This window comes from Corvus kubaryi, unplaced genomic scaffold (assembly GCF_017639235.1).
Source record: "Corvus kubaryi isolate FWS band 111438036 unplaced genomic scaffold, C.kubaryi_AGA036_p1.0 64927, whole genome shotgun sequence".
NCBI lineage: Eukaryota > Metazoa > Chordata > Aves > Passeriformes > Corvidae > Corvus > Corvus kubaryi.
This window is the reverse complement of record NW_024581616.1, coordinates 61,030-83,838: the sequence shown is the minus strand read 5'-3', so window position 1 is coordinate 83,838 and position 22,809 is coordinate 61,030. Positions and strand designations below refer to the sequence as shown.

At 57.7% G+C, this 22,809-nt stretch overlaps 1 protein-coding gene across 1 annotated transcript; it reads left to right on the top strand.

Moving 5' to 3' along the window:
* Positions 1–283: 283 nt before the first annotated feature.
* Positions 284–22,434, top strand: LOC121672751 (metabotropic glutamate receptor 4). Its single transcript, XM_042045550.1, has 9 exons — positions 284–528; positions 6,940–7,075; positions 8,994–9,148; positions 9,572–9,712; positions 13,033–13,233; positions 14,032–14,168; positions 14,618–15,553; positions 20,104–20,350; positions 21,597–22,434. The coding sequence occupies exons 1-9, from the start codon at positions 417–419 to the stop codon at positions 21,644–21,646; spliced, it is 2,115 nt and encodes a 704-aa protein (XP_041901484.1). The 5' UTR covers positions 284–416; the 3' UTR covers positions 21,647–22,434.
* The last annotated feature ends 375 nt before the right edge of the window (positions 22,435–22,809 follow it).

The window sequence follows — 22,809 nt, the reverse complement described above, 5'->3', positions numbered from 1 at the left end:
GCCAAAGGGAGACCCTGGCAGTGCCAGTCAGGGCAGAATTACAGCTTCTTCTGTGGTCTCTCCCACACTGGATGCTCAGAAAACCCTTCTGGGGTCCTGCTGGGTGTCCCTGAGCTGCAGGTGGTCCCCAAGCCCCGATGTCCCCTGCAGCACCCGATGGTGGCACACGCTCCACCTGCCCCATGCTCATCCTCAATTCCCACCTCCCTCTGGCCCAGAGCAGCGCTTTGGGAGCGTGGGCACGGCCGTGGGGTGGAGATCATCAACCACCTCCCTGCCCTGACGCTGTGCCTTTCCCTCCTCCACCCCAGATCCCCCAGATCAGCTACGCCTCCACGGCGCCGGACCTGAGCGACAACAGCCGCTACGACTTCTTCTCCCGCGTCGTCCCCTCGGACACTTACCAGGCCCAGGCCATGGTGGACATTGTCAAAGCCCTCAAGTGGAATTACGTCTCCACCTTGGCCTCCGAGGGCAGCTACGGTGAAAGCGGGGTGGAGGCCTTCATCCAAAAGTCCAGGGAGGATGGTGAGTGGATTTCTCCCAGGATGGGAGCAGCTGTGACAGGAGGACAAAAGGATGAGTTGGAGGAATGTGTCTGGTTGGACTCCTTGAGCTGAGCTGGGATGTGGAGGAGGTGATGGATGGTGCGGTTTGGGGCATGACCCTGGAGCAATGTGGGTTTCGGGGCTGCCCAAACAAGCAGCCAAGTTTTCCAGCAAGGCTTGGGACCAGAAATCCTGGGCTGCCTCCACTCTGCAGGGCAGGCTGCTTTTGGGAAGCATCTTGAGATCCTATTCCCTGTTCCCCAGCTCTGCCGAGCTGGTCTCACCCCCTCCCCCTGTGCCTGAGCCACGGTGCTGGGCGCCTTCCAGAAGACAAGACTTCTACAAATACTCCCAGGTTTTAACAGAAAATCAAGTTGGCACCACCACGAGCTTCACCCAATTTTAGCGGAATTATCCCCCAGGGCAGGTGCTTTAATTTGTCTATGGGCTTTGGACAGGCAGAAAGTCCGTGCTCAGCAAAACTCTTTGGGAGGATTTGTCTGGAGGCAGAAAGCGTTTTGCTGACGGGAGCTCTGGGATGCTCAGGGGGGATTAGCAGCCTCGGGAGCAGCGCAGGAGCTTGTGGGGATCTGAACATCAACCCTGGGATGGGCGAGGAGCCCCAGGAATCGCTGCTGTGGGTGCTGCTACCACCAACTCGGAGCTGCCCCCAGACCCCAGGCAGAGGCTGGCACAGCACTGGGGTCCCTCGTGGCTCTGGCATCACCTCGGCCCCACTGCTCAGGGTGAGATAGGAGGTAAAGGGTGTTTTTTGAGGCAGTTAAACCCCTGCAGGGCGCAGGCTGCTGCTTATTACAGGCTTAAGTGTGTCTGAATGGCACATTAGGTTCTGGCAGAGTCGGTGGGACACCGGCCTATCTGGAGCCAGTCAAACTGCGTTATGGCCTTATAAATGGATAAAGGGAATAAAAACTTCGAGGTGACGAGCTCCTAATCAAAGCCCTATAAATAGGAGCAGCGTTAATTCCGCCTCTCTCGCGCGTGCCCTGGCACCGGAGCTGGCTGTGCTTTTAGTATGCAGAGAAACTCATCTGGGGATCCAACTTGGGAGCTGCTCTTCAGGATTTTCACTTGAAAAGCGGAATATTTTTCACGGGGCTGTGGCTTCACAAGGAGCGATGCCTGGGGATGCTCCCGAGCGGTGGCTGCAGGGGATGTGTGGAGCTGCAGGTGCAAAGGGGCTGTGCTGGGCGTGTGTAACAGCGCCTGGCACACTTGGGGAGGGGCTGGGGGATGCTCTGCTGCCCCTTCCGTAGGTGCAGCCCCCCGGGGGATCTGCGGGGTGGCCGGGGGGATGCACAGGCACGATTCAAATCCACGCTGCTCCTCCACAGAGCACCAATAAGGAGCGGTGGTTGTGACTGGAGGCCCTGCTGCGGCACGAGCTCTTCTCCTTTGAGATACCTGTGGTTCCCATGAGCTCCTCTAACCAGATGTTAATGATCTGACAGCGTAATTGCAGAGTAAAGGAGCACACACGGAGCCAAAGCGGCCGCGTGTTAATCCGGGGCTGCGGCAGTCCTGTAATTTGGGTATCCACATAACCTGGCGATTATGTGCATTAGTGATAATTTAGTTATCAAAAAGCAGATTTCCACGGTGCCTGCGGTGTGAGGGCAGCCCGTGTGGTGCCAGAGGTGATGCTGCGGCCCTGACGCGCTGCAGGACCACGGGGATTTGTGGGAGCTGCCTGTGCCAGCCTGAGCGTGGGGCCCCGGCTGGGTTCTGAGCTGCTCCCTGGAGCATCTCCCTTGGGAGCGAGCGTGGGGTGTCAGCCACGCTGCTCTGCCCATGGAAGTAGAGCCACAGCCGTGAATAATGGTGAGGCTGGACCAAACCCACGCTTTTTCTTTTTTTTCCCTTTGTTTTATGTATTTGAACCTCCCCAGCCCTGCCAGCTGTGGTGGCAATGCCGTGCTGGAGGAAGAGCCAGGCTCAGCCCACTTCACCTCTCTGTCTTCCCCTGTGCAAAGGGCTCTGCTGGCACCAAACACCTTTTCACCAGCACAGATCCATCGGGAAGGGGTGAAGGATCTGTGCCCTCTGTGGGATATTTCTGGCTCTCAGTTGCATTTCTCCAGCAGCCTAAAGGATCCTGCGATTTGTCGCTGCTTCCAGGGGCCTCCAGCCTGTCGGGGCTGTCAGCTGAGTGAGGATCTGGCCTGTGCCAGGGGCTGGCTGGCTGTTGGTCAAGTGGTGGAGATTCCCCGTGGGGGTGTTTATGGTGGGGGAACTGCCAGGCACAGCCCCAGCCCCGTCCCCAGCCCCCCACGCTGGCTCTGCCCTGGGGGTTCCTCACCCACCCGGCTCAGGGTGAGCAGCTCCCGCTCTCCCCACAGCGCTCTGCTTCATTTCTCATGCCGAGCCCGAGCCTTCAGAGTCGGGTTTTATTTCCATCAGGCAATAATGCTCATTGCTGTCGTTAGCAGCTCGCACTCAAGCTGTTTGCTTTCTGATGCATTATCAACTTGACCTTCAGTTTCAATTTTTAGCAGAGCCTCACGTTGAAGCTTCGCGGCGCAGTGGAAAACGGTTCTGCTTGAGGCACAAAGCGACCTCTGACAGCGATGTGGGGAGGAAACTCGCCCTGGAGATGGGTTATTCTTGCAGCTGGGGCTGGCCCTGGGCTGCCACGACAGGCTGACCTGGGTGGCTGTTACATCTTTATTCATTTATCTTTATATCTTTATCCATATTTGCAGTCACTCTGGTGATGATGCTGTTGGCCTCTGGAGGTTGCTGGTGGCTGCACTGGTGGCTGGAGAGTTCTTGTTCACTTGAGTGCTGCTTTTTGGGTTTTAGCATTGCAGAGATGTTCAGTCTGCAAAGGATGTGTTTTCTTCAGCCATTTTTAAGGGTTTTAAGTGCATTCTGCTCCCCAAACCCATCCCACTCCCCCAGGGCACCCTGCACTGGCAGTGGCTGTCAGCTGGATTTCCACTGCGCGCCAAGGTGCGCAGCAGGGCCAGCATCGAGGTGTCCCTGGTGTCCCCACCTCCAGCCCCTCTGTCGAGCATCTCCCCACGCCCCTGACCCGTGGCATCATTTTGGTGGTTGGACAGACCCACCCAGGAGCCTCTGGCTCTGCGTTGTTGAGGTCTCTGCTGTCTCCAAGCTCGTGGAGATGAGGCCTGGGATGGACGTGGGTGTGAGGGAGCCGGCGTGTGCCACGCGTTGTGCCGAGGGTTGGAATGTGCAGCGCTGGGTCTGTGAACAGGGGAACATTCCCAGCCCAGCGCAGGACTCCTCAGTCATGTACCTGGATCAATTTTGCTGCCGTTCCCACCCCCTCTATTGTTTCATCCTTCACTGAGCTCTCCATATTTTTAGCTAAGAGCCTGATGTATACTTGTGATGTGTTTGCTCATCCCCGTGTGACATCCCTGGCTGTCTCTTTCGGGTTCCAGCCGGGTTCATTACTCGCGGTGGCTGCACCAGGAGGTCGACCCCCAAAAAGCCACTCCCAAATCTTGAGGCAGGAGTTTTGACCGCAGCGTTTCGGTCTCACCACACTCAGGAGAGGCCGCAGATCTCTGTCCCTAATGGCTTCTCCTGTAATCAGTTGCTTCCTGGAGGCTTTGAAGTGACACAAATAACGAGTCCCGGGGCAGGGGAGCAGGCCACCATCCCAGTTACGGCTCTGGGCTTGGGGATCTCATGGGAAGGCTGGAGTTAGGACGGGAGCTGGGAGTAGGCAGCTGCTCACGGAATGCCATCGCTGCCGGGCTGTGCAGAGCCTGATCCCTCCTCGGGGTGCCCGGGGTGGGGGAAACATCCACATCACTGTTCCCAGCACGGCTGAGCCGGGTCCCTGCTTGCTCCAAGCTCGGCAGGCGCCAGCTCTGCGGGAGCCCTGGCAGAACCCCCTGAACCCCGAGCTGATTAAACACCGGCAATCAAGAGGGGAAGCCAGAGCGGCTGCGCTCCCGTCGAGCCTTAATGGTGGAGATTAAAGCCTGCCCCGTGTTTGACAACAGGGTTACCCCCAGCGGCATCAGGAGAGTCCCTGGCGCCCTGGCGATGCCGGGGGAGGCGAGATCCCACCGGGATGGGAGGGACAGGGCTGCGTGTCTGAGGATGGCGCAGGCAGCGTTGGAAGGGGAGGTTTGGAAGCGGGCTCAGGTTGGGTTTTCCAGGCTGTTTCTTGCCGCGGGTGCTCTGTGTCCTGTGCCACCAGCGACGAAATGCGCGGGATCTCCTCTGAGCATCCTCGGACTGCCGGTGGGATGTTCTCCCCATCCCTGTAATTCCTGCCCCTCTTTGGTCCTTTCCCAAAGCTGGGGAGGAGAGGGGTCCCCATGTCTCACCTGCTGCCTTCTCCCAGAGTCACACTGTGTCCCAAGGCAGGGAGCAGTGCTGTGCCATCCTACAGGAGCACAGAGAGTGGTTGCCTCCCCTCCATTGCCGCCACCTCCTCACTTTGATTTCTGGCTTTAGAGGAGTGCTTGGACTAAATGGATTTTTGTGCGAAGATGGTGGGAGCATCACTTGGCAAATCCCCTTTGCCTGCGGTGCTGGGGGTGTGAATAATGCAGGTGCTGAGAGACAGAGCTCCCCAAACCACACAGCTCTGCCACTGCCCCCTGACCCCCTGGACTTCTTGCTGTTCATGATTAAGTTTTCATTAATTAAGAAGACAAAAACGTTGTTAGCATCTGCTGTGGGAGCGAGGGGCTCCCCGGCCCTGCAGGCTGTCACCTGGAGGAGCCGCGTTCCTCGTTAGTTTGATTTAACGGAGCAGCCCAATCACATCATGGTCATTTCTGAATTGCCATCGATTTAACCACTTTTCTTGTTTATTTATGGACTCATCTTCTTCTGCAGGAAGATGTTCCCTAGCACGAGTGCCCGGTGGCACTCACGTGCATGCCCGTGCCAGCCCCCAGCTGCCACTCACGTGTGCCCGCTCCCGCCTGGCCGTGCCAGGGCTTTTGGAAGGCTCGCAGTGTTTGCAAACTGCTGCTTTGGTTGGATTTTCGCCATTGATTGCCATGGAAACTGTAATTAAGCTGCACGGTGGCCCCTGGCAGTGTGCTGTGACACCCTGGCCTGGCCGGGGGCTCGGTGGTGACCAGGGTGAGTGTCTCCAGGCTGGGACATTCCTGTCCTGCCGGCGCTGCCTGCTGCTGCCCTCCTCGCCTGGCTGATCTGTCTGTTTATCCAAATCCCTCCTCTCCGTCCATCTGGCTCCCCATATGGGAAACAAACAGCAAATTGGCCCAATTTCTTACCACAGGAAAACAAACCCCAAAAAACCCCTGGAAGGCCCCGACCAGTGGGTACGGGGTGGGGATGCTGTGCCCCCATCCCTGCAGCCTTCCCTGCCTGCTCAGCACCCAGCACATCGCCCTTCTCTTGCTTTTTGGCTGCAAGGGGCCAAATTTCCCCAGTTTTCCCTCAGCCCCACATAGGGAGCAAAGCCTCCTGGAGCCTGTCCCCACCCTGTCCTGTCCTGCTCCTCTCCAGGGCCGTGCTCTGGGAATCTCCCCCAGCCCCGGGTGGTAATTATGGCGACCTTTGCTTAAGCTGCGATCTGTTAGTGGCAGGAGGCATCAGCCGTGTCATTTACTATGCAAATTGAGACCATCAATTACATCCAGAAGGTCCCGCAATGTTTAATTTTCTCTCCCATCTCTCTCTTTATTGGCATCTGCAGAAATGCAGGAGCAGGAGGGCTCTGCCTTTGCGGAGCTGGAGGTTCGAGCCCAGCAGTGAAGAGTGGGGGCTCTTCCAATCGCTCTTCCAATTGTCTCTTTTAATTTTAATTACCTGCTTTTGCAACGGCTCCCTGGAAAGCTGGGCTGGAACTTGGCCAGTGCCATAGGGATGGGAATAAACCCTCTGCAGGGCCTGGCTGCTCGGGGGTGAAGGGCTTGTCTGCTCTTCCCATGGGATGGTTTTGCCAGAGTTTGACCATTCCATGTGGAGAACCCTTTGCAAATCATGGGCTGGGGAGGGGCTGGTGCTTGGAACTGGCTGGAAAAATCCTCACTGAGCTGTTGGGACGGGACCCTGTGTCTGTCCTGGGGATGCTCAGAGTGTGATGTGGTGGTGGCTGAAGGTGAGAGGTACCAGAGGAGTGGGCGGGAGGCAGAGAGGAGCTGTGGAGATGCAGGGTGGGAGGAAGGTGGTGCAGAAGGGCTGAGCAGGGGGAGAGGAGGTGTAAGGGGAGGGCTGGGGGAAGTGTCCCAGGGGGTTGGGTGGTGGCCAGGGGGTCTGGGCTGAGGAGGTGGTGAAGTGCTCAGCCCCTCAGTGGGAGCACTGGAGAGACCCCCTTTGCCTGTTGGGCTGAGGAGCCCTGGGAGAGGGGCCATCCCGGGAGGACAGGGACTCAGGGGGTGTCTCAGTGCCAGGGCTCTCTCTGCCGCAGGCGGGGTCTGCGTGGCCCAGTCCGTGAAGATCCCGAGGGAGCCCAAGCCGGGCGAGTTTGACAAGATCATCCGCCGCCTCCTGGAGACCTCCCATGCCCGCGCCGTCATCATCTTCGCCAACGAGGATGATATCAGGTGTGGAGGGGCTGGCCTGGCTGGGAGGGAGGTCTGGGCAGGGATGCACTGGGATGCACTGGGATGCACCGGGATGTGTCTGCAGTGGGGAGAGGATGCACTGTGTGGTGTGGCAGGGAATGTCTGCAGTGGGGACCCACTCAGAGTGGCCACCTGGCAAGTGGCTGCCACCCAACCACAGCCACACAGAGCTCAACAGAGGGAAAACTCACTTTCCATTGGTTTCGGAAGCCCTGGATATCACGACCTGCTGCTTCACACCACGCAGGTGCTGCTCAGAGCTGGCCAAGGCAGGACCCAGGTGCTGCTTCTGCTCTGCTGTGCAACCCCAGCCTCAGCGTGGCAGAGGAACAGATCTAGGGGACATTTCAGGGACCTTTTGGGGACCTCCCCAGCACTCTGTGCCCAGCAGGGCTGGGGACGTGGCCACACTTGAGGGTGATGAGCTGCTCTGCAGGCAAAGCAGTGGCTGCGGCTCTGTTGTTTATGGAGCAGAATGATTCACATGGAGCTACCCCTGATTTCCTAAGTGTCTAATTTATTAATCAGCAAACATTATGTAAATGTGGGTAAACTGCAAGTTTAAATCAGTTTACATCAGATGTGCAAAGTCTCCCAGTTTCTTTTTTCCTTCCTTAATAGAAATGTCTGTGGAGCTGACATCAGGCGGGGGTGAGAGGGAAAAGGGATTTGCCTTGCAGGATAAATGGCAGGTCTCGTTATCAGGGCTCTGGAAACATTTACCCATCCAAATGGGATTGCAGCTCTGGGCAGTGGGGCTCTGCAGCATCTGGCTTTAGCTCTCCATGATCCCCACCCTTGTGCCAGCCTGGATTGTGGAGCCTGGAAGATGGGAAGGACGGACTGGGAAGGTTGTAGCTGGAATTCTTGCATGGCTCAGGGTGGATTTAAATCACTGATTCCACAGAAGGTCCTGGGGTTGCCCTGGGGAGATCCTGCCCCACACAGGGACCAGGGGCAGCTGGAGGTGCTGCTCATCACAGAGTGGGACCCGGGCTGTGACTGTCCTAGCGAGGGACGTGCCCGGAGCCCAGGGCAGCCCAGGATGAGCATGGAGCAGCCTGCACGGCTCCCACTGCACGCCTGCCTCTTCCCATCTCGTCTGCACTCTCTGCTGGATTTCTATGGGTTTTTTTCCCTTATTACGCGTTTCAAACACCATCTGGACTTGAAATGATCAGCTCCGACGCGGGGGGTGAGTCACAACCTGCCTCCGCTCGGCACGGGGAGACGGAGCTGCCCTGGGCCCCGCTTCCACATGGCTGGGGACCCACAGGAGCCCCCGAGGGGACACTGAGCCCTGGGAGACAGAGCCCGGAGGGTCAGATCCGGGAATGCTCTGTTCCCATCCTCCCACTGAGTTTCTGACCTGGCTGGCGCTGGAGGAGCGCGCAGGCGTGTCAGTGTCTGGCACCACGAGGGATGCTCAGCAGGACCGATGGCATCTCCGCTCCCCGCCGCTGCTCAGCTGCCCAGTTGAGCCCAGCAGAGCCCAGTTTAGCTCCATGCTGGGCGCTGGCAGCACTGGCTGCTCCTCTGCTGGGGCTGGCCATGCTGGGAGCACGTGCTCTCCACGCTGCTGCTTTCCCTGCCTGCTGCGGCATAACCTGATTCTTTTTTCCTTTCTTAATGTTGGGTAATTAAGGGGAAATTCAATTACCAGTCAGCAAATATGCAAATGAAGTGGGAGAAGCAGCCTGGGTGCCTGGGCTGGGAGGACAGAGGGTGCAGGAGCTGGGTGGCACCTCTGGATTTTGTGTGTCCATATACACCAGGCTGTGCCTGGTCCCAAACTTGTGCCTGGAGCAGGAGATGCCACCGGCACTGTGCCAGCATCCCCACTTCCCTGGGCCAGACACGGAGTTGGTGGCTCAGCTCTTGCTGCTTCTCTCCACAGAAGGGTGCTGGAGGCAGCCAAGAGAGCGAACCAGACAGGGCACTTCATCTGGATGGGCTCGGACAGCTGGGGCTCCAAAATTGCTCCTGTCCTGCACCTGGAGGAGGTGGCCGAGGGCTCTGTCACCATCTTGCCCAAGCGGGTCTCAGTCAGAGGTATGGGCTGTGCTTCGTGGGTCCCCTCAGCTCTCCCTCCTTAACTGCAGGTTTTGGCTGTGAAACCATCGTGGAACCACAGAATGGTTTGGGTTGGAAGGGTTTTGAAGGGTTTCCTGATTTGCCCACCAGTCACCTCCTTATTTTCCCCATGCCATGTTTTCCCTACTCTCCCTTTGTCACCACTGTACCTGGAGAGGCATTTCCTGTTGCCCTCAAAGTCCCAGGAAGTCTCTGTTTTGCAGAGGATCTTCCCTGAGTGGATTTTCCACTCGCAGCTCTGCCCAAGTGGCACTTTGGACCCAATCCCACCACACTGATGTGTCCCCATCGCTCCCAGACCTCCCTTCCCCTCTGCCTGGGGAGTTTGGGAATGTGTGATGCATCTGATTTATCCCCTCCATCCACTTTCTGCCCGGGCAGGTTTCGACCGCTACTTCTCCAGCAGGACCCTGGACAACAACCGCCGGAACATCTGGTTTGCTGAGTTCTGGGAGGAGAATTTCCACTGCAAGCTGAGCCGGCACGCACTCAGGAAGGGCAGCAGCATCAAGAAATGCACCAGTAAGAGCTGGGGGGCTGCTGTGGGAGGGTGGGAGCTCATGGTGGGGTGTGGTTCTGGTTGTGAGCGTGGGGTTTTTGCCTGGTGGGAATCCTGTCAGAGCTCAATTCCTGGCTCCCGACTCCTTCCTCAAGCCCCACTGTGCATTTTGAGTCATTTCCAGCCAAAAGAGGCTTTAGGGACGAGTGCAGTAAACAAGGCAGCCAGGGATCTGTCTTGCTGACAGCGCTGCTGTCAGGTGATGGTTGGAGGCTCGGGGAGGTGACATGTTTACTGAGAGATGGGAGAGATTTACTGCCTGCCTGGCACCGGCTGAAGACAGATAAGGGCACCGTGGCTCGCGGGCTGCGACGTGGCAGGACTTGGGGACATTGGCGCGTCCCTTCATCCCCTTGGGAGGGATGTCTTTTGAAGCCATCGTGTGCCGTCAGGCAGAGGGACCTGGCTGTGCCTGGGAAGTTGGATGGTGAAGGTTTTGTTTTTCCCCTGCTTTCGCCACTGAGGATGAGCGGGATGGTGCTTCCACATCCTCGACCTTGCAGGCATTCCCCAAAGGTTCAGCTGGTGATCTGGGTGGGTGTGAGCTGGGCAAGTAGCAAGGACACACCAGGAAACTGGCCCATGGCCATGGCCTTGGGTAGCCAAGAGCTCCTCATCCTTCCCGAGAGCCTCACAGAGCCCTCGACACCAGGAGATGCATGAGCAGGTCCTGTGAGCACTGATCTCCTCATCTCCACCATGATGTAGCTTTTAAACAGGTGATATTTCAGGGCCGAGGTGTCAGTGGAAGCAGCTGAAGCTACGACGTGGCAAATGTCTGAGGAGCTGTCTTTAAATCATCGGAATTTGGCAGCAAATAAACCATCTCCCGAGTGATTGCTTGGCAGATAGAGCAGGGAACTAACACCTGGTGAAGCAAATCACCTGCCCCTGCAGATCCACGAGCTCCTGCCTTGCAGGGCTGATGCAAATGCCCAGCTTGGGGCTGTTTTCCTCAGGTTTGGGTAGAACCCAACATGCCCAAGAAATGCCGGCTTGGCTTGTTTATTCCACCCCAAAAACCAAAGCGAAGGATCCCACCCTGACCCGGACAGCTCCTGACTCCCGTTCCTGGATGGGAGGGCTGGGAAGAAGGCGAGGGCGGAGCTGATGGAACTCCTGGTGGCAGCTGCTTGTGTTACCCCTGGGAGCAGCCCTAGCACCCACCAGCTGTTTGCCACGAGCATCCCATGTGAAGGGACTGTCTCTGCTCCCATATGGGCTCACCCAGCCCAAAAACATGGCCAGAGGTGCTGGGTGCTGCCACCAGCACCCATAAGATTTGGAGATTCTCCATCCCCAGCTCCCCGCAGATGTGCTGAGAGAGATTTTGATTAACTCCTGCCAGAAGCCGGGCCTGGTGGTATGCTGGGAATTGATGCTGATCCCGTCTCACCCGCCGCTGGGGAAGAGCTGCGTCCCTCCTCCGAGGGGGCCGCTGAGCCTCGTCACGCTCTTGAAAATTAATTACCAGCCCTGTAGAACGATGCACGACCCTGCTATTATAATCAGCAGGTCACCTCCCTTCCCTGGCCCTCATCTATTGGAGCTTGGCAGAGATTTATTGTCTCCAGGTTGGGAACAAGCCTCAGCTGTCTGCTCCACATTGCCCCTCTGTGCACCGGCCTAATTCCCGTCTGGAAAAAAGCAGCTGGGGCCTGGGGCAAGGTGCTGACAGACAGAGGGACAGCCCCCAGGGATGTCTCCTTATCTGCGCTGCTCAGCCTTGGCACAGGGATGAAAATCCAGCCCCCACAGCCTGTGCCATTGCGGCGGGTTGGATTTTGGGATGCGTGCAGGATTGAGGTGGCTGCTGGGAAGCTGAGGAGCCGTGAGGGACCAGCCCTGGGTCCCGTGTGTCCCCTGGGCAGGACAGTGCTGTGGATGGTGGCAGGGCTGTGACATCCCCATGGGCTCAGCTCCCCTGGACAGTCTATTACAGCTCCTCTTTTAATGGGTAATTATCTTGACAAGACAGAGTGGCCTGTCTGCGCCTTCGGACATGAATATGGGGAAGGGCCTGAAGTTGAGGGAGAAGATTAATGGCTCCTGTCAATAATGTGGAAGGAGGGATCACCTGCTGGGCTTTGCATGAATAATCTCCACATTCCAAAAGCGTTTTTATAACTTTGAAGGATGGGCTATGAATTCACCTCCCCGATATCATCTTTTCCTGTCGGTCAGTTTGTTATCAGTTCGCTTTAGTGTCATGTCAGTGGCACAGGTGCCGGCACAGGGACCTCCAGCGTGGCTCATGGGGCCATCCCCTCTCACTGGGGCTTCATCTCACTCTCCCACAGCAGGGAAGGAAGGGATCAGCACCTGGTGCTGGTGCTTGGTCTCCTGCTGTCCCTGTGAATCCCATCTCACATCAGGGCGCGTCCCTGCGTGGTGGAGCCGGAGTTAGTTTTGGGCACCCTGGCGTGGCTTTCTAGGATGTGCTGCCTCTCCAGAGGAGGGAGGTGGTGCCCTCGGCTCCCTGACAAATCCTCCTTCCTGTTGGTGGCCTGGCAGGATGCCCGGCCATGCCCTGGGGATGGAGGGGCAGAGGCCAGGGCTCTCCGTAGCAGTAGTGCCCCTTGGGAGATGCTCTCTTAGCTGTAATTAACAGTGTGCTGCGTTAATCGGTGTCTTCTGCTAAGTCATTAACATGTTTCTGATCCCATTAAGATGAGGTTATGATGGGGGGAAGGCAGCTGTCACTGGTAATTGCCAGATCCTTGCAGGATCCTGCCAGCCGGGGAGGCTGTGGGGTCAGCGAGGCAGGAGGGTGGCAGGAGGCGATGAGGGGAGCGGGGTGACAGGAGGCTTTGGGAGGGAGATGGGGGATAGGCAGCCAGTGATGGATGCTGCCTGGGTGGTCCTTGATGCCACTGGTAGAGCCTGAGCTGGTGGAAACTCCTGGGAGATGAAGGAGGGCTGCAGCACACAGGGGTGAGGGTGGGACGTTGGTCACAGCCCAGTCCGTGTCCTGCCGGGGGACCTGGGAGTTCGGGATGTCCCATGGCGCTGGGACATGACATCCCGAGGGCTCTTGGAAGCACAGCAGGGTGCCAGCACCCACATTTTCAGAACCATGTGACAGGGAGTTTGCTTGGGTATTCCCCAGGGAATGTTCCTTGACTGCATGTGCCCTGGGTGTGCAGGTTTGGGAATGAGGTTGGAATTTCCAGCTGCTCCAGTCCAGGGTGAGCTCGTTTGCGAGGATTTGGGTGCAGCAGACGCATCCTGGGGGTTATGGCTGGGGCACAGGAGATGGAGCCCCCTTCCCCTGTCCCCGCAGACCGGGAGCGGATCGGCCAGGACTCCTCGTACGAGCAGGAGGGGAAGGTGCAGTTTGTCATCGACGCCGTCTACGCCATGGGACACGCCCTGCACAACATGCACAAGAACCTGTGCCCCGGCAAGGTGGGGCTGTGCCCCCGCATGGACCCGGTGGACGGCGTGGAGCTGCTCAAGTACATCCGCAATGTCAACTTCTCAGGTGTGCCATCCCCCCGCGGCGCTGGCAGGAGCGGCCCTGGGCGTCTCTGGTTGTCCCCCATTGCTCTGGTTGTCCCCAGTGTGGGTCACGGAGCAGCACCCATGGTTTATTTGTGGTACAATTTGGCAGCTGCTGCGCTGCAAGTGCAGCATGGAGAGAGGGCAGCAGATCAGCAGGTGAGGAAGGTCTGAGCTTCCACATCTCCTGGGAGCCTTTGGAACGTAATCCGGCAGCAATGCTGCCCTCAGCCTGCCCTCACCTGCTGCCCTGCCTTCACCTGCTGCCCTGCCCTCACCCTGCCCTCACCCTGCCCTCACCTGCTGCCCTGCCCTCACCTGCTGCCCTGCCCTCACCCTGCCATCCTGCCCTCACCTGCTGCCCTGCCCAGGCTCTCCCCCTGCCAGCTCCTCCCTCCCAGCTGGCAGAGGTCCCACTGCCTCCTGCTGCTCTGCCCTTGTCTGTCTCAGATCTCCTCTGGAAGCACATCTTTTCCTCTGCTCTGTCTCCTTAATAAACATTTTCTGTCTGGCCCCCTTATTATTTCTATTTATCTCCACCCTCTGATCTCCTCCACAGTGCCTCTTTTATTTATTTCCCCCCTCTTGCTTGATTCTTCTCTTCCTTCCTTTCATTAGTGTTTATCGCAGAGTTCACTTGATTTAACTTTTAAAGCTCCTTTCCCCCCTTTCTTAAAAGAAGCAGCGAGGGGGGAGCATCAAACCAGAGCCCCCTTGGACCCCATCAGCAGGGTGGGGGTGCTGTGGGTGCTGTGGGTGCCGAGCTCCCCCTTTCCCGCAGGCATTGCTGGGACTCCTGTGACATTCAATGAGAACGGAGATGCTCCGGGGCGTTACGACATCTACCAGTACCAGATCAGGAACTCCACCCCTGAGTACAAAGTCATCGGGCAGTGGACAGACCACCTGCACCTCAAGGTAACGCTGTGATCCAAGGGGAAGGTCCTGCAGATTTCTCTTTTCACCACGTAGAGTCTGGGAGCCCCTGGCTGCAAAGCCAGGCAGCCAAAGGTGGTGGGGGCAGAGGGGAAGGTGTCCCCAGGTACACACTTGTGCTTCGGCACGTGTGACCACACCCCAGGGATCCGGGTATGGGACAGGAAAGAGGAGCCAGACCGCAGCAGATGGGGTTTCCTCAGGGAAGGAGGGGCTTCATTTTGGGTTCCTGGTGTTGAATCTTCCCAAAAGGCCAATGGAGAGCTTCACCACCTCCTTGCCCCCATGCCAGGTTGGGCTGGGACCCTTTGTGGGATGTGCTGATGGGTTGAGGGTCCAGATCCGGGCAGGGCAGGGCATCCCCTGTGCCCAGGCGTGCCCGGCAGGTGCCCAGTGTGCCCTCAGCAGGGCTGGTGCTGTCTCCCCCGCAGGTGGAGAATATGCTGTGGCCGGGGGGCGGGAGCCAGCAGCCCAGCTCCATCTGCAGCCTGCCCTGCAAGCCAGGCGAGAGGAAGAAGCTGGTGAAGGGCATCCCCTGCTGCTGGCACTGCGAGCGCTGCGACGGCTACCAGTACCAGCTGGACGAGTTCCACTGCAAGCGCTGCCACTTCAACGAGCGGCCCAACGAGAACCACACCAGCTGCACGCCCATCCCCATCATCAAGCTGGAGTGGAGCTCGCCCTGGGCTGTGGTGCCCGTGTTCATCGCCATCGTGGGCATCATCGCTACCCTGTTCGTGGTGATCACCTTCGTGCGCTACAACGACACGCCCATCGTCAAGGCGTCGGGGCGGGAGCTCAGCTACGTCCTGCTCACGGGCATCTTCCTCTGCTACGCCACCACCTTCCTGATGATCGCCGAGCCCGACCTGAGCACCTGCTCCCTGCGGCGCATCTTCCTGGGGCTGGGCATGAGCATCAGCTACGCCGCGCTGCTCACCAAGACCAACCGTATCTACCGCATCTTCGAGCAGGGCAAGAAGTCGGTGAGCGCTCCGCGCTTCATCAGCCCCGCGTCGCAGCTGGTCATCACCTTCAGCCTCATCTCGCTGCAGCTCATCGGCGTCTGCATCTGGTTCATCGTGGACCCGTCCCACTCTGTCATTGACTACGAGGACCAGCGGACTACAAACCCCCACTTTGCCAGGGGCATCCTCAAATGTGACATTTCGGACCTGTCCCTCATCTGTTTGCTTGGGTACAGCATGCTCCTCATGGTCACCTGCACTGTGTACGCCATTAAGACCCGCGGGGTCCCGGAGACCTTTAACGAAGCCAAACCCATCGGGTTCACCATGTACACGACTTGCATTGTGTGGTTAGCCTTCATCCCGATATTTTTTGGGACGTCGCAGTCGGCGGAAAAGGTAAGGGAGGAGGGGAGAGGCCTGGCTGGTGTCCGGCGTGCAGAGCTGGCAGAGGCTGTGGTGTCTTGAGCAAGAGGAGTCCTTCCCTGCAGCCTGGCCAGCTTGGGAACTGGGGTGGGAAGTTTCTCGTGCTCTGTTGGCCCTGCTGCCCCTCGCAGATGGGGGCAGTGAGCAGCACAGGCTGCTGCTGGGGGGGTTGAGGGAGGGTGAACCCCCAGGGCAGGTCCCCGGTGTCATGAGCACAATTTCTACACAGAAAGGGACCCAGTGCTGCCCAGCCGGCTCCTGTTCCCAGTGCAGAGTTCCCATGGGACCAAGGCCAGCCTGGATGAGGCTCTGTGCTCAAGTGCGAGGGATTAAGAACAAAGAATAAAAATCTCATGAATGAGACCCAAATCCCTCTGCCTGCCAGCCAAAACAGGAATCATCACGTTTCTGTCAAACGCAAACAGCTCCCGCCTGCCAGCCCAGCGCTGCTCTGATGAACGAACCTTGGAGCTGCTGTTCCTTGGAAATCCCCGGGGTGTCCCAGGGCCCGGATCCCTCTCTGGACCCCGCGGGTGTGTCCCCACGCTGCTGACACCGTGGCTTTAGGACACACCTGTTGCAAAGGTTTGCTGAGGGAGCTTTTGCTGTGGACACCTGAGTTTGTTGTGTCCTGGAGAGTCTCTTGTCAGAGCATCCATCCCTCGAGGAGGCCGAGTCCACCCAGCCACCTCTGACCTTGGCCCAGCCAAAAAGTCCCACCAGGCCTTCGCTGGCTGCAAGTGTGAAGGAGAATTAAAGGAAATAAATGGAGCCTTTTGCAGCATTTCCATTTTGATGAGATGGCAGGGGAGATACTAACAAGAAAGCAGATTTTTTAAGAAATTATTGCAAAACAAAAGCTCCCTGAAAGCCTCCTTAATGTGCTTGGCATACTGTGGGTAATAAAGATGGAAATGATAATGATTGTAGATTATGCGCAAGGTTGCTCACCTCTTCACTGCAGCTTGTCACGGGATAATTTAAGGCTGCTGAACGCTGCCTGTCAGGCAGCAGCTCCACAATAGGCTGTGCCTCTCGTTGGGGGTTGTGATGCACAGGCCTGCTCTGTTATTAGGCTGCTAACAAGCTGATTAGAGGCGGAAAAAGTGATGTTCCAAACTCCCCTCGGACACGGAGCTCTGTCTCACAGCCCGGCCCTGCCTCAAGCCTGCTGAGCCAACCGTGGTGGGGCTTTGGGATTGCAGCTTGGAGTTCTGCTGGGCCGGTGTGGGAATGGGCTTTGAGTGTCCCTGGGCCATGCGAGTGGACTCTGAGTGTCCCCAGGCTGTGTCCAAGGGGTGATGGATGCACTCAGAGGAGGCTGAAGGGAACGGGTGCTCGGGGCCGCCGTGCTGCTGCTTTAGCTCCTGGTTTGTAGTCCTGGGGTAGAAAAGGTCAAAAAGGAGTCCTGGCAGAGAGGGTCTGTCTCTGAGCGTGTCCTTGGGGGGACAACTAGGGGCACTGGCACTGGCATCACCCACGTGGTGCCTGGTGGGGCACCCCCAGCTCACTGTGGGGAGGGGATCCCATCACCTTCACCCCATCGCTGCTGGGACTGAGGGCCCGTTGGGCTCCGTGGAGCATCTGCACACTTGGGAAAAGAAAATCCAGGAGCATTGTCTGGGCTGTTCTCCCATGGCTGGAGTCCCAAGGATGCCACGGGGCAGACCCACACCCCTGGACCCCTGGCACCTCTGCCCCGACCCCACCTGGGGCTGCAGGGCCGCAGCCAAGGCTGCCTCGTGGTCTGGAGGAGTTGGATGATGATCCCTGGTTTTACTTTAATTTGCTTTGCCTCGTGCCCAGAACTTTACATGGAGGTGGCATATTATTGTAACAAGTCCCCCAAGCCTTTTCTGGAAAGAACCTCTTATCCCTGCCGATCCCGGCGGATTACAGAAATAGCAAAACCAGAGGATCTAAAGAAAGAGACAATTTCCTGCGCTGATAAGGCAGCATCGTAACAGTGGAGTCATTGTCTGCTTCCCTGTTTATCACATTCGCTTTCAGCCAAGGAAAAGAGGGAGAGGGAAGGAGTGACAGGGACTGTCCAGTGGTGTTCGGTGAGCTGGAGGAGGGCTGAGCAGGTTTGCCCTTTCCCAGCACCCACCATGATGCAAAAACCCCTTGTAGCGGAGCCAGGAGTGGATTTAGAGTGGGGGCAGCTTCCAATTAATGCCGAGATTTGCTGTGGGGCAGGCACAAGCCTGGGCTGTGCCTCAAGCCTGAGCTGCTCCCTGGGCAGGATGGGCTCACCCAGCCCTGGGCAAGGCTGAGCCCAGCGCTGGCTTTGGGGGCCTGCGTGGGGTCATTTTGGGTTACTGCTGTCCCTCAGCGTCATTGCCCTGAGCCAGGTCTGGCTGTGCTCTTTGATCCAGCCCACGAGGCAGCGGGAGCTGGAAGTTCCTCAATAAACACAGCTCACACCTCCCGGGGCTCCAGAGGAAGCTCCAGTGTCGTTAGTGGAGGGGCCAAGTGGGGTGCTGGGCTGGAAGCCAATTAAGAGAGTAGGAAGTGAAACTGTGAGAAATGGTCATTCTTTGCAGTGGCAAAAGGTTAACTGAGCAGACTCTGCACGCCTGTGTGGAGGCTCCAGGCTTAAAATATTCCTGTCTGAGCTGGCGAGGGGTTTGCTGCAGCCAGACACGGCTGCGGAGGCTGGAGTGGGCAGGGGAACGGTTCCTGGCAAACGCAGCATCGGGGGGAAGGTCGCCACAGCGGCCCTGTGAGACCCCAAAAGTGCTGCAGGAGGTAGAGAGTGGGGTGGGGAGCTGGGGCTGGTGGCAGCAGGGTCTCAGCACAAGGGAGTCCCTGGCAGCACTGGGAGAACCAGCCCAGGAGTGAGGGGGGAGCGTGCACAGAGACGTCTGAGCTCAGCTCAGCTCAGCTCAGCTCAGCTCAGCTCAGCTCAGCTCAGCTGCTCCCTCCCTCCTTGCTGAAACGCCTCCGAGCCCCAAGGCACGGGGAGGGGGAGCCACTGCCGAGGCACAAAATATGGAAATGGCTGGCTTGGCAAGTGAGGCTCCTTGGGAGGGCAGGGAGCCAGGGAGATGAGGGGTGCTGAGCTCAGCCGTGCCCCGCCGGGGTCACTCTGTGCTGGGCACAGTTGTGCTGGTTCCCAGGCAGGGCTTGGGGGGTGCCTGGAGTTGGGGTCCCAATGTTTCCTTCATTCCTGGCCGGTCCAGGACAGCCGTGGTAGAGGCTGGAGAGTTGGAGTGGCAAAAAAGAAAAAAGGAAGAAATAAAAAAGCACACATATTCTGGCACAGAGATGTGTTTTGACTTCGCTTGATGAAATGACATTTTTATTTCCAAAAACTGCTTAGAGAGAGAAGGTGGAACAAACAAACTGGTGCGTGTGACAGCAGGAGGTTTTATTCTGGGGACAAACCAAAGTTTTTCAGTTGACTCAGAGCAAGCTCGGTGGCATTTTCCCTTCGGGGCTGAGTCGGAGCGCTCTGGGCCAGGTGCTGGTTGGCTTTGCAGGATCACAGGTGGGACCTGCGGGTCCTGGGGGGGTCCTGGAGCAGCTGTGTCCCACCAGCTCTCACTCTTAGGATGAGCTGCCTCCCAGGGAGCCGTGCAGAGCCTCTGCCTCAGCGTGTGCCCTGCATCGCCTTTTCACTTCAGAAACCCTCAGGTGAAGCCTCCGGGGACGTGGGGACCCCGAGCTTCCCCGGCTCCTCAGGGTCCTGCCTCCTCACAGGGCGTTAAATCCCACCTGTGAAACACCTGCAGGGGAATTGCTGGACATTGAGTCACCGGTGAAGTTCAGGAAATGCTTTAAGGCTCCTTGCAAAGCCTTGTCAGTGACCTGCAAAGCAGGAGTGTGCAAAGGCACCTGGAGACCCAGAGCCCCCTCCCTGCCCAGCCCCAGAGCCCCAGCACATGGACAGCCTGCTGAAGAAGGGGATGCTGCAGAGGAAGGAACCAGATGCTGGCAGAGCAGGGATGCCCACGGCGCAGGGACTTGCCCTCCCGGCCTCCCTGAGAGGTGGGACACACAGAGGGAGGGGGTCCCTGCCTGCAGTTGCCACCTGCTTCAGATGCCCTGGCTTGAGAAGAGCCTGCCAACTGCTCTCCATAGGAAAATGGATTATTCTACAGTCAGATTAATGGGCTTTCATTTTGCAAAACATCTGTCACTGTTAGTCCTGGACAGTGAGCGTGAAATTAGTTTTGACTGCAAAAAGGCAGCGTCGGTGTGTAATATGTGACTTACATGACAAGAGCCCAGGAGTCAGATGGGGAATGGGAATTACCTGTTGAAGGGAGAAGGGGAGTGGGGTGTGCCCTGGGATTGGGTGTCCTTGCTGTGCCCAGCACCAGCCTTGCAGCTCCCACCCTGAGGCTGGTGGAGCGTCAAACCTCACGTTTAACACCCAGCACTGCCGACATTCCAGCCCTGCCTCCCCACTCCATTCACTTAACCCCAGCTTCCCCTCCTTTCCCTGTTTCCTCCTTTCCCTTCTGGATCCCGCAGCGGCTTGGGGGGATCTCAGCTGGTGGCCTTGTGTCTTGCAGATGTACATCCAGACCACGACGCTCACCATCTCGGTGAGTCTGAGTGCCTCGGTGTCCCTGGGCATGCTCTACATGCCCAAGGTGTACATCATCCTCTTCCACCCGGAGCAGAACGTCCCCAAGCGCAAGCGGAGCCTCAAGGCGGTGGTGACAGCAGCCACCATGTCCAACAAGTTCTCTCAGAAGGGAGGGTTCCGCCCCAACGGAGAGGCCAAGTCGGAGCTCTGCGAAAACCTGGAAACGCAAGGTGAGGTGGCTCCCGCAGGAGCTCGCAGTGGGGTCCTCTGAGGATCGTAAATGCCGGAAACGGGGAGAGCTGAGCTCCATCTGCACATCCCTGACTCCAGAGTGTCCCACGGGGCTGGGGGAGCTCGGAGTGAGCAGGGCTGGCAGCTCCCGTTGTGCCTAGGCAGGGAACGGGCACAGCAGCAGCGCCGGGGGCGGGAGGCGCAGGGGAACGTCAGTGCAGCACCGAGGGGACATTTTTCACTCTGTCACTGCCGGGTCACGTATCCTTAAATAAACAACAGAATAAATAATTCACAGGGCTTTGATACGGGCAGATCAGCTACGAAAACATCGCAGCTAACAAATAGCTCTGTCAGCTCCAATTCCTTCTGCTCTATCTAATTGTTATCTGGGAACACCAGTTGGAAACCTGCAGCAAGGGCTCCGTGGGGACACGTTTGTGCTGCTCAGGGTGTCCCAAGCTGTGCCATCTGTGCCAGCACTTGCCTGTGCCCTTGGCCGAAGGGTGTCCCTGTGCCTGCTGACCCTGTGGTGCCTGGGGACCTCGTGGGGGTCTCAGCAGAGCATTGTCCCCACCGAGGGCAGCGGCACAGCTCTGCAGGGAGTCGGAGGGTTCATGGCTCTGTGGCTTTGGCTGTGCCCCCCCAGTGCCACTCTGGGACGTGTGGTGGCTTTGGAGCCATCGCTGCCTCCTCTCCTGGTGTGTCGGAGGGCTGGGGAAGCTGGGGGATGGCAGCAGGGTTGTGTCCCTGTGGCACCCCCTGGATGAGGGGGCAGGCAGGCTGGTTAGTTTTGTGCCCTGCTGGTCCGCTCCCAGCTGCCGTGGAGAGGTGGCCAGGGGTGTGGGACGCCCAGCTGGGACCCCAAATCGTGCTCTGGGAGGGCTGGCTGGGACAAGCTGAGCTTTGGGAAAGGGCAGCACCCGTGGGCCTGTCTGTGGGAGGTTGCTGAGGGAAGTGGGTGGGAGGCTGAGACCCCATTCCCATCCCGGGGTCTCATGGCATGTCCTGGGGGCTCTCTTTGGGATGAACCATCCTTAGAGAGCCCCCACAGCTGCTGTGGGGCTCAGCCCCTCTGCCACAGCTCAGGGAGGGATCCCATGTGCCAGCGCTGTCCAGATCCACGAGCAAACCCCGTCACATCCCTGCTGGCACCTCCTGGGCAGGTCAGGGGGGTGGGACAGGAGCCAGGGGGGGAAGGTGGCCTCTGCTGATGATCCACGTGAGCTCTGTGTCTCCTTCCAGCACTGGCCACCAAGCAGACCTACGTCAGCTACAGCAACCACGCCATTTAGCTCCAGGAGCAGAGGGACCGGGAGGGAGCCGAGCTCCTCGCAGGGACAGCGGCACAGGACAGGGAGGTGGCAGCCGGGGGATGCGCTCCTGCAGGGGCTACTGGGCAGATCTCCCGGGGGAAAAACGCCATCAACAGCAGCAAAAAATCCATAAAGAAACAGTAAAACTCTTCCAGCGCCCACGGTGGCGATGCATGGCTCCCACAGAGGGACAGCGGAGCGCGGGGACGGAGCACGGGCAAGAGGGGACGGACTTCAGCAAGTCTTTGGGGTTTTTTTTTCCTGTATTTTGGCAAAGAAAAAAAAAAATAAGAGCCCCAACATTTTCCCTTTTCTGGAATTTGTGAGATTGTTTGTGGTTGTGCAGAACCTTCTGTTTTCTCTTTTTAATTTTTTTAATCCTCCGTTTTCTTCTGTTCCTGTCTTCCTCCGTCCCTCTTCACTCTCTACCCCATATCCTACCAAATTCTATATGTTGCAAAAAGGAAAAAGAAATAAAAATACTTAAAATTTACATTAAAAAAACCACAAACCAGACAGCAAAATAAAATAAAATAAAACCTAGACTGTGTTCAAAGTGCTGATTTCTATAGGTGGTTCCTTAATGTATGTGATGACCATTTGGATTGAAATATGTCTGCTTTATGTACTGACCAGTCAAAAAACAAAAACACACAAAAAAACAAAGTTCAGTGCCTGGATGTTTATGAATTATTCGATGACTGTGTAGAGCATGATCATTTTTATACGAGGAGATTTCTAATAAAAGACCCTGGTTTTGCACTCGGCGTTTGCTGTCTCTTGGTGACTTGGATTCAGGAGGTGGCAAGGAAGGTTTTGGGTGGCCAAACTCTCTGGGAGAGCTCGGGGCTTGGTGTCCTTCCATTCCAGGCATTCCTGGAGATCCCAGGCAGCTCAAATTGTGTGAGATGGGATGGGACAGGGAGAGGGGAGCTCGGCGTGTCCCTGGCACGGGGCACTGGGGCAGGTTTGGGGTGGAAAGGGCTGATTCCTCCTCGTTTTCTCTTCCCCGAGCTGTGGGCAGAGGCTGCAGGGATGGAGCAGAGGGGAGGAGATTTCCCAGGGCTTCCCGAGCCTTCGGGCTGCCCAGGGAAGTGCTGGAGTCCCCATCCCTGGAGGGATTAATTTAAAAAGTGTGCAGA

What these genes read in the sequence shown, in the direction of transcription:
- LOC121672751 (XM_042045550.1), top strand. Translation starts at nt 417, where the DNA reads ATGGTGGACATTGTCAAAGCCCTCAAGTGGAATTACGTCTCCACCTTG. An exon ending in CAGACCACCTGCACCTCAAG is followed by an intron (nt 14,169 to 14,617) that starts GTAACGCTGTGA and finishes TCTCCCCCGCAG; the next exon opens with GTGGAGAATATGCTGTGGCC. An exon ending in CGAAAACCTGGAAACGCAAG is followed by an intron (nt 20,351 to 21,596) that starts GTGAGGTGGCTC and finishes GTCTCCTTCCAG; the next exon opens with CACTGGCCACCAAGCAGACC.